The sequence below is a fragment of the Neopsephotus bourkii genome, unplaced genomic scaffold (assembly GCF_033783945.1).
Source record: "Neopsephotus bourkii isolate Nb327-2 ecotype Australia unplaced genomic scaffold, CSIRO-AGI_Nbou_v1 NB_1792, whole genome shotgun sequence".
Taxonomy (NCBI): Eukaryota; Metazoa; Chordata; class Aves; order Psittaciformes; family Psittacidae; genus Neopsephotus; species Neopsephotus bourkii.
Genome location: NW_026902266.1, coordinates 1,837,444 through 1,852,325, shown reverse-complemented (window position 1 = coordinate 1,852,325; position 14,882 = coordinate 1,837,444). Strand labels below are relative to the sequence as shown.

Here is a 14,882-nt window from a genome sequence, read left to right as displayed (position 1 = left end):
GAATATTTTACATTTTTACATTAGTGTGCAGTTCATGATGTCTCAAAATACAGAGTGCAGATACATGTATAAAAGTACAGTGTGGGGCTAACCACAGGTCTCAGTAAAGTTACCTTAATTACTTAAGGCATTAAACCCACTCATCCAATTTTTAAAAGTTTCATAAAATCCAAAAATTCTGCTACACAATTCAGCTACTATTTCTTTTAATTAAATCTGGACTGGTAAGAATGCAAATACCCTCATTTCAGTCTGATACAGCTCACTACAATGCCTGTGATAAGGTTGGAGAGTCTTACCGGTGAAGTCTGCATATTCTCTTTTACTGTCATGGAATTTAACACAGTCTTGATTAAAGAAGGCAGGTTCCTGGTCCAGGCTGGCAGCAGATGGACAGCCAGGTACATTTCCCAGTGCTGCTCAAGCCTTTCAGGAGACAAAGCTAATGCTGGTTATTAACTATCATAGCACCTCTCCACATGGATGTCAGCAAGTACTGTGTGCCTTGGGAATTAAGAGAATAGAGCTGAACTTTAGGCAACATTCTTTAAGTCTACATTCAAAAGCTCCTTTGTATAAAACCAGCTTCTGTGTAATTTCAGAAAAGCTGGGTAGACAAACATTAGTGAAATACATTAATGGCATGATTTAATGTGACTGACACTGCCTGTGAACACTGAATGTCTAAGGGGCTTCAGCAACCATCTGGTTGTGACTGTAGAAATTTGTACAGAGCCTACGTAGCTGAGCTAGGTTACCCTTAACATTTTACTGCTTTCCACTTTGTCCAGCTATGAAACTGCCAATACCAAAAAACCTAATACAACTACAGTCATCTTTCTTAAAAAAGGGTAAAATTGATCCAATATTTTGTCATCTATGAAACACTGACTATCCAACATACCTGAGCATTGTAGTTGTCGAACTATGGATTAAACCGAGAACATGCCTGCAATGTGAGGCAAAAGCCATTACTTTGAATACCCAGCCCTTGGGCCAACAGCTAGCACATCGTTATTTCTAACACTGAACTGAAGATAAAAGTTTCCAACTGCTTCTCTTTCTGAAGGGTCATTACTTATCCCCACTAATTGCTTAATTGCTTTTCAGCCCTAAATATTAATTAAACCAGCAATAATTTTGCTTTCTAACAAGACACGAATGCACTCTATACTTCCGTTTTTCAATACAAAAATGTACTGAATGTTAGTTCAGTAAGTAGGATAGTAACCTGACAATTTCTTTATATCTGCTGTATACTTTGAGCTCTCTTTAACTGTGGGTCTGAATTTGTTCCACTAACTTTTGAGGAAAGAATATATGCAAGACAGAATGGAAAAAAAAATCAACTATTTTTTCATCCTTCAACATTAGACAGGAACGAACTATACATTGACATAACTCCAGTGTTTTACATGTAGGAACAAAGAAACACTATGGCTAAAATTAAGAGATATTCACAGTCAAGGTTCTTTGTGCTACCCAAAACCAAAACAGCAGAGATACTATTCAGTTAGCTTCAGGGATGGAACAGCCTTACTGCAAGTGCACAGACTTAGGAGCTAAACCTCCACAGCTCAGAATCAACTGATGATGCAAAGATGCTCTGATCTGCTTTGCAGAACACACTAGGATACAGACAGACCTCGCCTTTTGTTCCCTTGTTTCAAGTTTTTTGTTTCCATCACTAATAATATTCCCCTTTTGTGTGACTTCTCAGTCAGTTACCAGTGTTTTACACATACTTTCACTGCAGTACTGAGCAAGGACAATATGTTGGCTACTGAATTATAACAGTAATTTATAACACAGTGGCTATATCCAGCTATTTTAATTCCAGTTAGTCATCCACTAGACCAACAGCCACAAAATAAACCACTTGCAGAGATTAAAAACCCCCACTATCTTCCAATGTTCAGCATATCAGTCTATTTTAGTATTCTGTTATAAAACATGAGAACTTAAGTTGACTTTTAAGCAGCATGTCTTATAACTATATAAATTTCACAAAAATATAACCTTTGCCTTTCTAAATATCTCTATCTGTTGAAAACAACAGCTCCAATCAGTCAATATGTTTTAAAGATAATTCCTTAAAAATATCACATCTAAAAGATCAACATAATATTAATCTTTGGACCTAAAATTATTGTGCAGTCAAATCTGATTTACAAAGTCTGACTAAAAAGACACAAGGATTAAAGTATTTACATTATACACATTTGCCAATTACAGTGCCATGAGAAAGTGGAATGTTTGATAACTAAGGTATTAACTAAAGCCTCACATGGCAGCTCCAGACCAGAGCAGCATCTTTATTCTGTGTATTTTTTGAACAGGAGAGATTTCTCATGAATATTAATGTTTTTCATGTGTAGATTATTCCTCTGCCCAATGATCTGTAGAATTACGCTCCTGAACTACCATCATGTCCCACAAAGTCATTAAGTTAAGTGTTAAATAACATTCATATTTATAACTATGTGACAGCATGGACTGTATATACACACACACACTTAAAACCTTTGATTTCATAACAGTGATTCTAGGTAAAAAAGGTGGATTTATGTATAAAAGTAGTTGCTAGAAAATATCTATCTAAAGCTTTAGAATTTAGTACTGTCAAGGTCTCCATTTCTAGACCACAGAGAAAGAAAACTTGGACAATCTTTAGATCAGCTAAACTAGCTCACAAGCTGATGAGCATATTTTTTTCCAGTAATATGCAATTTCATCAGCAAAGGATGCAGTCACTGAGGTCCAAAGCTCACACACATGTACACTAGAATTGGGCATGCCTACACATGATCTCCTTGGAAAGATTACTAAGCTGAAGTCCATTTGTCCCTTGGAATTGCTCTCTCATCGTAGCCAGGTAGAGGGCACCCACTGTGGTTCTGTGTCAAGTTTGTTTATTAACCGAAGTAACTCTTGATATGCCTTATCAAGATCAGAATTCACAATTGCTGTATCAAAGTAGTGCCCATTGTTCTGTTCCATCTCCCTCGTCTTCTCTATGATTTCTCTCAGCTCCTCTGGCTGCAATCAAAAATGGCGAATTAGTGTACATGAGTAAGCTTCTCCCCCCCAGTGACAGAGTAGGGAAAGGCAACAACTCAGAAAACATTTTTGCACAAATTTTCATGGTATTGCTATCAGCTATTGAAAAGTTTACAGCAACACTGAACCATGATACATATTTGCATCCAGGCAATACATCACCCTTGCATCAAACAAGGAGAGTAGAACAACACAGCCATAGAACACAATTCCTGACCAACAGCCACATCAGGGATCCTTTGGAGTTATGCTAGGAAGACTGTTCTTCCTCAGTATGAACTGCATTACATTCAAGTAGTACTTTGAAGACACTATGGTGGCAAAGTGTTCCCACCAACCACTGCAGAGTAGATTTCAGTTAAAAAGCTGAGGATCAATATATTTCATTATCCTAGCAATAAGCACTTTGTATCTCACAAGCTGGATAAGGACGTTTTCTGAGCTTCAGACTTTCTGGTTTAACCTGTGGGTTTCAGTCCCATTCCATAGAACTAACCCTTCAGCTAAATTATCTGAACTGGTTGAGATGGCTCTGGCTGAAACATGAAAAGTGATTCCACAGAATCAAGCATTAAAATAACTTCATCTAAAAAGTTCTGGAGTACATTTTCAAGTAAATGCTTGTCAGAGTGCATGTAAGTTCTTAAAATAAAAAGAAGAAGAATTTGCTCCCTAGAACACTCACAGGTTTACTTGATGACAAAGTTGGGGTTTCCACAGTTTTAAAATAAAAGGCTGTATTTTTGTACCCAAATGCAGAGACCCCAGCTGAGACATTGTGCCCCAGGATTACTGAATTAGTAATGGAATCCCTTGCCTCATACCTGTCATTTCATTAGGCAAAAGCATCAGTCAGCCCTTCCCTTAGTATGGTCTGTTTACCAACCCGCAGCAATGGATTTCACCTACACTGCTTCCCCATACATTTTAGTACTGTTACCATCTCCCAGCTCCAAAGAAAGAATATGAGAATTTATCAAAACCATCTGTAAACAAAAAAATAACATGATTTCAGAAACGCAGACACATTACCTTTGGGTTTTTCCCTTCTTTGGCCAATAAAGCACGTAATCTCTCTTGTGAAGGTGGTGCAACAAATATAATGTATGGCTTCAAGTCAGAATTACGTAGTGTCTTCAGTGACTGCAGAAATAGAATTTATTAAATATTTAACAGTTCCATCCATGAAAAGGTCATTTAATGATGCATTATTCACATGCTATAATTGATAATATACTCTTCAAACACAATGACAACTGTACAATATATTAACAGCAGTATAATTAACCATAATAATATTGCCATCACCCCTCAAGTGTTCATTCACCATTTCCTACAAAATTGATATTCCAACATTTTTCAGCTTCATGGAACCCAAACTTTTACTTTTGTTCATGAGTATTCTTCATAACTAAACTGAAGGAACATATCTTTTGGTATCCAAAGGAAAAAGTCACCTACACTGAAGTAAGTTTCCTTACAACGCTAAGGAATGGTACCAGCTTTGAACAGAAAGAGTCTTTAATTACTACAGTTTAGTATTTTGTTTTGAAAATTAAAATACAAGGTATCAGATACACTATTACTGTATGCTTAGCGTATTTCTTTGCAGGTTGCATTGATGTTAAGGGACAGTAAATAAAGAATCCAATTGTAGCTTGATTTTTTCAAAAGGTTCCTTTTACATGTCTCAGGACAAACAACTTGTCTCTCAGACAGATTTTTGTAACCACATAATTAGATCCATTTTCAAAAGGTGTTCTGAATTACATGCTTTGCAATACCTATGAGCTATGCTGGTAAATTATCACATGGTCCCAAGTGGTGATGGCTAATTATGGCTTCAGTACTAGCAGACCTTCCTGGTGCGTCTAAGTTTTAGGTCTTCTTCTGCAGCATCTACAACAGTAGTAGACCTTATACATATTATATACATTAGAAAATGGGCAGTGTTCCAGGACTTTGCCTCTTCCCACGTCTGACTACATTTCCAAGTTGAGGTCTATATACATAGTTTCTCTCTTCTTTCTCCATAGTCAACAGCTCATAGCTAAAGAGCTTTTCGATACTGCTGATGTGATGTATGTTAATCCTCTGTATTATGGAACTGCATAAACATTCCACAAATGCAGTTTCCAAGTATAATACCAAATAACTTCCTGTCCATCTTCAAGAACCTCAGAGCTCACAGAATAACTGGAACACTGAGACACACAAATCCTATTTTAAGTAATTTTTCAATTCAGATAGTTCTCACCAGCTTTCAGTACCTGGACACCAAGGTCCCTATTACCTTTAGCACAGATAAGATTATGCATTCATTTTCAAACAAGCAACAAGAAGACTGTATTCACAGCACACTAAATAGAGTCAACTGACCACCACTGAAATAAATTTTGGAATAAAAGTGAAAATGGACCTTGAGAAGACACTAATTTCATATAAATCAAACACAGCTCTCTAGATTCTCACAGTAGCTTTTACAATTAAGATACAACAGACAACAGTTTTGCCATACCTGTGTATGAAGATTTAAAAGGCATATCTTGCCAGAATTGATGACTTGCCGCACAGAGTCTATGCTAGTACCATAGAGGTTCTTTTCAAACTCTCCGTATTCAATGAACTTCCCTGCAGCTATGTCACTTTCAAATGCCTGTCGGGAAACAAAATGGTAATCCCTGCCAGCTGCTTCAGTCTCTCTCCTGCTCCGAGTAGTATCTACAAGTAAGAGTGACAAAAAAGAAATCAGAGACACACCTGTAGAACTGGAGAAATAAGTGGTTCTCTTAGGAGACATATTGCTAATAAAAAAAAAAAAGCAGCATATGAAATACCCAAGAAATGAAAGTATTATTTTCTACAATCAATATCGCTGGACAGATTAAGTTGCCAAAGGCTAAACCTACATTTACAGGTCTTGTTTACATTATCTAGTGGGAAAAACCAGACAACTAGGAAAGGAAGAATACAGTTGCATTCCAAATATGGAAACAGATATAAGTTGTTTTTAACAAATTACGTTGCTAAGCTGTTTGTAAACCTAATTTAGGGTACATTAGACATTAAAAATGTAAGACTCACTGAAGCGCCAGTCATTTGGGAAGGCACTAAACCCACCTAAATTTAAATTTACGCGGGAGATGTGGGTTAAAAGTTCTTTGACCAATGCAGTACTTTCTTTTTAAAACTTCTGTAATTCACTCGGATTTTATTCAAATTGAAATATACGCATATCTTATAATGCCTTTATAACACTATGCTGGGATACCGGATACGCACTGACTTACCAAAGCTACTTTTTGCCACACAAGATATAACTTGATTACCTGTTCCTTACCCAAGAGCTGTTCAAACACCCAGACCCCAATTACTATTTTCAACACAAGAGGATATGCCTGCAGACAATGTTTAGAATAAGCAATCATATCTGCCCATCAAACTTACGTGGAACTGCAGACGCAAAGCGATCCACTTCGTTATTCATAAGTCTCTGCCGCAATTCATTCTGGCCGCAGTTCTGTGGGCCAATTAGAACAATAGGCCGCTTTCTATTTGCTGGTTGATGATACAGTGACATTTCCTCATAGGTCAAAATTTCCTCATTGTCATAATCTTGAGAGAGAAACAAAATAGTCACAGCATAGTTTATTGATAATTGCATGTATTGCCTGTTATGTGGTGTCACGTTTCAGGCAGTTCCTGACACTGTGCGCAGCATCTGTGAGTCCCCAGAGCAACAGAACCCTGCAAGATCATCACTTGCCCAGTAAGATGAGGCTTTCCTCCTTCTCTCCACCCTTTCTTGACAAGGAAAATGCGTTTCCACTTACTAATGACATAAGCAGTAGCATAAACTTGGGAAACAACTTTCTTGCCAAGGAATAAGTTTCTGCTACAAGAATAACACTTTATGCGAACAACAACAAAAATCATCATCCCAATCCCAAAACGCTCCTATAAGAATATAGGATAAGCAGCCTGCAAACTCTCCATGTAAGTTTCCATTTCCTAAACTTAATTATGCAGAGTGAGATATTACAAAACCATAATAAAATGGTTGATCAGTGTAAAATTATGAGCGCTTCCATGCCTAAAAAGCTACCTGGCATTTTTATTCCTTTCATCTAGTCTTTATGAAAGACTAAAATGACCTTACAAAACCTGCCACCTCTTACATTTTTCACTAAATGCTATTACAAACCTGCAGAGAACATAATCAGGCAGTATTTCTAACACATCCTGAAATTCAGCATTCTTTTCACAAGGCTATTTGTAGATAGAATCTTTTATAGTTGCTTTTAAGTATGAACACTGCGCAAAAGATGTTACTTACCATCATTTTTATTTGCATTGTATAAAATCTTTTTCCGTTTCTTTTTGTTTTTCTTCGCACACCAGAGTTTTCCTAACCAAAATAAAAATCATCACAATCCAATACCTGTACAGTACAAAGCTTCCTATCCCACCCACTATCTGGATCTTTAAAGTGAAGTTTCAAAAAGGCATTACATTCTTTGGTTCATTACAGCAGTTTGGTGTGTATTAAGCAAATGATACATACCAAGGACTTCAAATGAGTCATGGCAGATAAAATTCTTTAAGAAAAAAGAAGGGGCTTTCCAAATTCCCCTGCATCATCCTAATTACATCACACATAGTTATGAAAAATACATGTGATTTATACAGCAAAGCGCTAAATTCAGACCTGTATTTACATGATGAATTTCAAAGAATCATCCCACTTGTATTACAAAAAAATGGAAGAATTTTCTACAAATCCACAATGCCAAGGTTCCAGATATCACTAATTAGCACATCCAGATTTATTTCTTCTTTTCCTTAGAAAGCATACCCAACCTGATTTTTCTGGCTCCTTGTCTTCTTCTATGGTTTGCTTCATAGCTTCTCTTTGCTGCTGAAAACTTTTTCCTTAACACATTAAAAGTACAAAAGCCATTAACATTTAGAAACCATTTCCATACTTTTTTTGTAATGACTTATTCATTTTTCCTAAGCTTTTATGTAAGAGAAATTTAAAAAGAAATTAGAATTTAAAAAGAAACTGAAAGCTGCGAAGCTTTTTTATTGCTATAAAAATATATTAACACAGACTTGCAGAACATTAGTACCATTTTGGCCAGTTTTACCTGGAAAAATTAAACTACTGGAAAGACTACATTTCACACTATGATGACATGGTCTAATTATTTTTGTATGTGTTCTATTTATACTAAGTCTTTGAACTTCAGCTTGAAAAAGATTAGCCTTTATTTAAATCTGTGTTCCTCTCAGCTTACTTGTCATAAAGTAACAGTGTGATATTCTATAGAATTTGAAAACTCTTCCACTCACTGTCTTTAATAGGTCAGTAGATCTTTAATAGACTATAATGCTGTATATATTTCCATGCAAAAACAATATAATGACTTCAGTGTCTGTAAATCCCATTACCCAAAGGCCCCGAAGAGTTAGAACTGGAACCATGACTGTCACATGTAACTGAAGCACTTTGCTACGTGAAAATATGCAGAGAAGTTATGACAAAAAACCCCACAAACCATACATTTTTCAAATAGACTACATGATCTATCAAGAAATCTAACAGCTGATCTTACTCCAGATAATAAGGCAGGCTAAAATCACACGTTGCTGCCATAACCAGCAGGGGGAACTCTGAACCCACAGAGTCCCCAAGGTGAAGGAGTAAAGGAAGAAGAAAGTAGCTCTTGAAAGGTGAACTGCAAAGGAAGTGCTAGCATTACTTTGCATTTAGCATCTGTACATAGAGATGCCTTAAAAGGTCAACCTTTTAAGTAAGTGAATTACATAACCAACAATAGGCTCTGTTGCAAAAGGTTCAGTCACAGATATTTAAGGGTATGCAAGTCTTTGAAAACCCGAATGTTGCTCCTGTGGCTATGGGAACAACTGGCTACCAAACTTCTCCTAGAGATTTATTTACCAGGGATAAGGCCTGCCAATGGCTGGTTATCTTCATCACCATCTCTGTATGCCTGCCACCAATTTGGATCTTCTTGGCTGATCACATGGAGGATATCTCCTTTCTGAAAAGACAGTCCTAACTCTCGGCAAGGGACGTAGGGGTCATCAGAGGGATCATAGTCAAAATGTGCTTTCACGTGTATCTGTGAGAGACCAAATGTAAAAAAAGAAAAAAAAAACCCAACTCTGTGACTTCTGAAGAATTACACAGCATCTTCCTGTGATGCAGTGCAGCTCTGACATACAGAAACTCCAATATCCTATAAAATGGACACTTCCTCTGGGGCACATGAGATACTGGAATGGAATCATTACGTGGGTTAGCAATGGAAAAGACACAGCCATGCCAGGTTGGAGGTGAAGGCCTGAATTTAACTCTTGTCAATTCCAAGTCTATACAATTGTCTCACCATTTTAGGAGGTGAAACCCACTTGTTTAAGTTCTCTGCATTCAAGAAGCATGAGAGGTATTTTGATTTGTTTAAATATCTAATAAATACACAGACTGAAACCCTGCTGGGCTTTATGGGAAGTTTCACTTGTAATTTATTTTGTCACCAACTATTAATGTTTTTGTTTGGCTGTGATATAAATGGGTATGTTTTTTTCTTCAAACTGCTAATGCTGTCTCAAGCAAAGTATGTTAGCTAAAAAGATAATGAACAAAGTTTACAGTATACAAACTCTCCCTCCCAAAGCATATTTGCAAGTTCCATCAACAACCCTTTTTTTATACACATGAAAATAGAGAAATTGGGAATTTCGAAATAGAATTTCAGAAGCACAGAGAGTTTTACTTGTGTAATTTCTTACTGTTTTACAGACCAAATAAATATCATATTATCAGTTTCACCTTACAATCTGTCATGGCTTAAGCCCAGCCGGTAACTGAGTACCACACAGCTGCTTGCTCACTCCACCCCCTTTTTCGTCCCCCCACTCTTGGAGAGATGAGGAGGAGAATCGAAAGAATGTAACTCCCATGGGTTGAGATAAGAACAGTCCAGTAACTAAGGTATAACACAAAACCACTGCTGATACCATCAATAATAATAATAACGATAAGGGAAATAGCAAGGGAAGAAAATACAACCACTCACCACCTGCTGACTGATACCCAGACCTACCCAAGCAGTGATCTCACCCTTCCAGGTAACTGCCCTCAGTTTATATACTGGGCATGATGTGCTGTGGTATGGAATACCCCTTTGGTCCTGTCTCTGCTTCCCTCCCATGGCTTCCCCTCCTCCCTGGCAGAACATGAGACTCAGAAGTCCTTGGTCAGAGTAAACATTACTTAGTAAGAACTAAAACCAGGGGTGTTATCAGTGTTGCTCCCAAGCTGAAAGTCAAAAACAGAGCACTGCACCAGGTACTAAGAAGGAGAAAAATGACTGCTACTGGTGAACCCAGGACCATCAATCACTTTCAACACTTACTTAAGTATCATTCTGGTAACAATTAAACGAATTTAAACAATTAATTCTGTTTTTGTTCCACAGTGTAAATTACTTTGAGAAGACCTTTCTCCACATTACTGGTAAAATAAGGTATCGTCAAGGTCAAGAACTCATGTAGAGCTACTTACAACTGTCTCCTTTGCAGGTGGTGGCTTGCTCTGCTGACTGGGAATCAATACAAAGGTCAGAGTACCATGCATATCAGCCTGAGACAAAAAAATAAAAACAACAAAACTCTTCATATACAGTATCAAAATATGGCTTAGGGTTAAGAATTAATAATATATTTTAGTGAATGCTTCAAAAATTCCTATAAAAGGCAGTTCCTAACAGCATATCATCTACCCCTTAACTGGTTTAAAGGACAAAAGTACAGATACAGATGAAGTGAATTAATTTCTCATTAATTTGTTGTTTTGACTAGCTGCTTTTGAACTAATTTATATTTTTGTCATGAATGCTAAAAGCATAATAAAAAGAAAAATATCTATGTTGGCAAACTGCTAAACAAAAGGGGTCTTATCAGGAGGGAAAGAAGCCTAGTCATGTAAAGATCCCCAGTGATACAGTTCATGGTGGGCTAAGTCTGGTCACAACTAAGCATCCACCAGCTTGTTACTCAATTCCCCTTCCCCCGCAGGATGGGGGAGATAACTAGAAGACTCAAGGCAAGAACAACTTCATGGGTCAAGGTAAAGACAGTTTAGTAAGTCAAGGCAAAAAACCCCAACCCAGCAAGTGATGCAATGGCAGTCACTCACCACCCAGTTTTTATTGCTCAGCACCATATTATATGTCAGGATATATCACTGTGGTCAATCCAGGTCAGCTGTCCCAGATGTGCCCCAGTTGGTCCCCTCCCCCAACCTCTTGCTCATCCCCAGCCTACTCGCATACAGGGGGGGTAGAGTGAGAATCAGACAATGCCTTGACACTGCAAGCATTGCTCACAAATAGCTAAGAACATTGGTGAGTTGTCAACAGTTTCAGTCCAAAGCCAGCCTAAACCACAGCAACATATAAACTGCTATGAAGAAAATCACCTCCACCCCAGCCACATACGACCACAATCGCACAGCCACATGTTTATTAATTACGGACTCAATCAGAGACAAAGAGGAAAAATTATAGCTTTTCAGAGTTAAATGAAGTTTTTCTTAGAAATCATTAAAACCAAAACTCCACATGACAGTTTGAGTTTTCCACCCCTGTAGGTTTCATTTCTGCACAGAACTGTCATCATTCTTCTTAATACCATACTACACATCAGAAAGAAAACTTGAAACGGCCCTTTACATATAAACACTAGCTATAAGAATTAAAACACTTTTAAACTACTGCTAAATGGGAGTACAAATGACGAGCAGATCCAGCAGGCTTCAGTCTTATGAAAGCAGTATTTTTTGCAGGGAAAACAAGAAGTGTGCAACTCACCAACAAGTCAAAAACTTCATTAACATCTTTTCCACGAATCTCAATGCCATTAATCTCCAGAACTTCATCCCCTTCATGTAACAGCCCACTCTTCTCTGCGGCACCTCCTTTCACTATTCGACTAATGATAACAGAATCCATTTCATTGCGAACAGTAGCACCCTGTGTAGTAGCAACACATTCCAAATTTATTACACATATGAAACTCAAAGCCATCTATTGTATATATTCCAAGCCAGGGGAGTAAAGAAACTGCGTTGAAAGGGAATTCAAGTAAAAGCTCAGATACATACACCCAATGCTCCAATTAAAAACACCACCACTTTATTTCTTCAAGCTGCACTAGAGATTGAAGAGTTGAATTACTCCATAGCATAAGATTCATGATTTTTAAAAAACATACTCCTAAGTAAACACTTTTTTGAAAAATGCGAAATAGAAGATGAGTTGCTTAAAAACCTCAAACAACAACAACAAAAAACCCAAACGCAAAAAAACCCAAAGCAAGGACAAAAAAAAGCCAAACCAAAAACCAACCATGGCCGTCACAAATGTATAAGCTAAAGTTTGAGACAGTGACTTTTGTCAAGGGGTTCTTTCCAAACCCAAGTTGACACAAGTTTACAAGTTGACAGATTTTAAATGGCAGCATGGCTACTGTTGTATGAAGATGCACATGAGTTTACCATCTGTTGACTACTTCTCATTTTGGAGGGATGGGGAGTGTTTACAAGATAATCATCACCTCCACATTCAAATTCCAAAGCTTTCATAGCAATCTGCAAAGGACAAAAAGCTTATTACCTCCTTTACATATAACAGAGTGAGTACCACTACTTACCAAAGGAATATCCCGAGCCTTCTCAATGCGAACTATTTTAACTGTCTCCCCTCCATACACACCAACATTCTCATAAATTTTTTCATCTGTCACAGGGTCTGGTTGCATTTCTTGCTCTGCAACCTTATCATGGGCCAGTAAAAGTGCCTAGTGTTAAACAAAATCAGCACAGTTAGAGAAAATTTCACACCTCACACAAAATTAAAAATTCAAGCTTAACACAAAATAGTAGTTTGATGAAATTCTGCAATTTGAATAGCCTCTGCAGGTTAGAGAACATTGCAAATGGGCTCAAACAATAAAAAAAATAATCTATCACATCTGTGTAGAACCTAATGCTTTCCAAACCTTTCCTTTCAAATTGGAAAAGAATAAGAAAAAGCCCAACCAACCAAACAATTTAATACACAACTACGTACTTACAGCTTCTCCTTAAAAAAGCAGACACTGCTTTCCTCTGTGTGAATTAGGATACAGACATAAGTTACTGCAGTGAAAACTACTCATGGATTTACATCATCACCACATAACTCCCTTTACACACCCTATGCTAAGCATAAAGCAGTTGTCAAAACACCTCAGAAATAAGCAAGGCAGCTCATGTGTTGCTCTGACCTTACTGATCTACTGCTACATCATTTATGTGCAAATTACCCTGTTTTACATGAGGATGTACCAAGGGCTGAATACACTCATGCACTATACTTGATTAGAAGTTTCTATTACTTGCTGGGAACTGGAAGCTTCTCTTAGTATTGAGAACTGCAGAACTGAAGAATAAAAATCCATCCTTGCCCAGTCAGCACAAGACATTTGCAAAAAACAAGAGTTATACTGAAAACCACATAAATAAACACTTCCATTAGATTAGAAGTTTTGTTTTACCTGCACGTGAGGGGCATTCAGCAAAGCATTAAGCTCCTGCCCATCCTTATGGTGACTGGGTCTCAAAACACTCTGTACCTAAAAAGAAATCAAGTAATAAAGCTCTTAATCTTCCCAATGATTTATCAATCTTTCCTCCCCTACTCAAGCACAAAACCAAATGCAATTGTTCTTTTCACTCAAAGTAAAGTATATCCATGTAGTAGTTACCCTGGCTGACTAAACTTTATCTGGTACACATTAGGGAAACATGTGATGAGACCACGGGATAACTGCAGCACATTCTGCCCCAGTAATTTTCTACCAAATCTAAACTGGTATCCAGTGCATTACACGTATTTGTCAATACCAGAAACTGGCAATAAGCTCAGCAAACACAAAAAAAGATACACACACAAAAAAAACCCTCTAGTAAAGAACACAATAGTGAAATCCATCATGATGAAGACTATTAAAGTGAATATGCTGGGCCTTTAAATGGACTAATTTCTCATTAATGTGATTATTCTTCCTTTTCCTTAAAAGCAAGTTGCTTATTTTTACCCAAGCTATTTCCATCAACAGGAAGACCAAAGATTTCAAGACAGATTTTGCAGTGCATCCTGGAGTCCCTGCCTCAAAGTGTACAAGTCAAAACTTTAAAAGATCCCCCAAAATCAAGTTTCTTTGGCTCGTTCCAAAATAATCCCCATTAACAGAAGGTCAGTTTTTCCTCAAGCAGCCTCAGTTGTCAAAAAAGGTTTGCTTTCTCATACAGTTACTGAACATCGCTTGCCATCATCTCTTGCAAGCAGACCGGTATGCTTATAGAGAAACCCAGGAGCAGGGAAGTCCCTCTTAGCTAAAGTTGACACCGAAGAAGATTCTTCCCATAGTCGTTATCCTCTGGTTAAATCTGATCAAAGGCACACAAATCCAAAGGCACAGATGAACCCAGAGACATCAAGAGTAAATTATATATACCAAAGCAGCAGCTTCCAGTGGTACAGAAAAGACTTTCCATGAGCTTTTTACTCTTGAGGATGAGACAATGTGACATCAAAGAATCAAGAAAACACATGTTCCAAAGTGAAAATAATTAAGTTTTTTTTGTGTGTTCTAATAATACCTAAAGGCCTGAAGAGCCTCTGTCTTAGAAGGAATTATCTACAGAAATGCTAACAACTCTTGGATGCTAGCAGGTAACAGTAATGAAA

The 14,882-nt window shown here is 37.4% G+C and overlaps 1 protein-coding gene across 1 annotated transcript in view; it reads right to left on the bottom strand.

Annotated features, from left to right (window-relative positions):
* Positions 1 to 365: 365 nt before the first annotated feature.
* Positions 366 to 14,882, bottom strand: part of PALS1 (protein associated with LIN7 1, MAGUK p55 family member) — a 35,043-nt gene continuing 20,526 nt past the window's right edge. The window contains exons 4-14 of the mRNA XM_061380194.1: positions 13,687 to 13,764; positions 12,802 to 12,948; positions 11,961 to 12,122; positions 10,655 to 10,732; positions 9,026 to 9,209; positions 7,921 to 7,992; positions 7,397 to 7,468; positions 6,508 to 6,675; positions 5,579 to 5,781; positions 4,093 to 4,203; positions 366 to 3,039 (exon numbers count right to left, since the gene is read on the bottom strand). Of these exons, the coding sequence (XP_061236178.1) occupies positions 2,863 to 3,039; positions 4,093 to 4,203; positions 5,579 to 5,781; positions 6,508 to 6,675; positions 7,397 to 7,468; positions 7,921 to 7,992; positions 9,026 to 9,209; positions 10,655 to 10,732; positions 11,961 to 12,122; positions 12,802 to 12,948; positions 13,687 to 13,764 (1,452 nt within the window). The 3' untranslated portion in view covers positions 366 to 2,862. The remainder of the gene's footprint in view (positions 3,040 to 4,092; positions 4,204 to 5,578; positions 5,782 to 6,507; positions 6,676 to 7,396; positions 7,469 to 7,920; positions 7,993 to 9,025; positions 9,210 to 10,654; positions 10,733 to 11,960; positions 12,123 to 12,801; positions 12,949 to 13,686; positions 13,765 to 14,882) is intronic.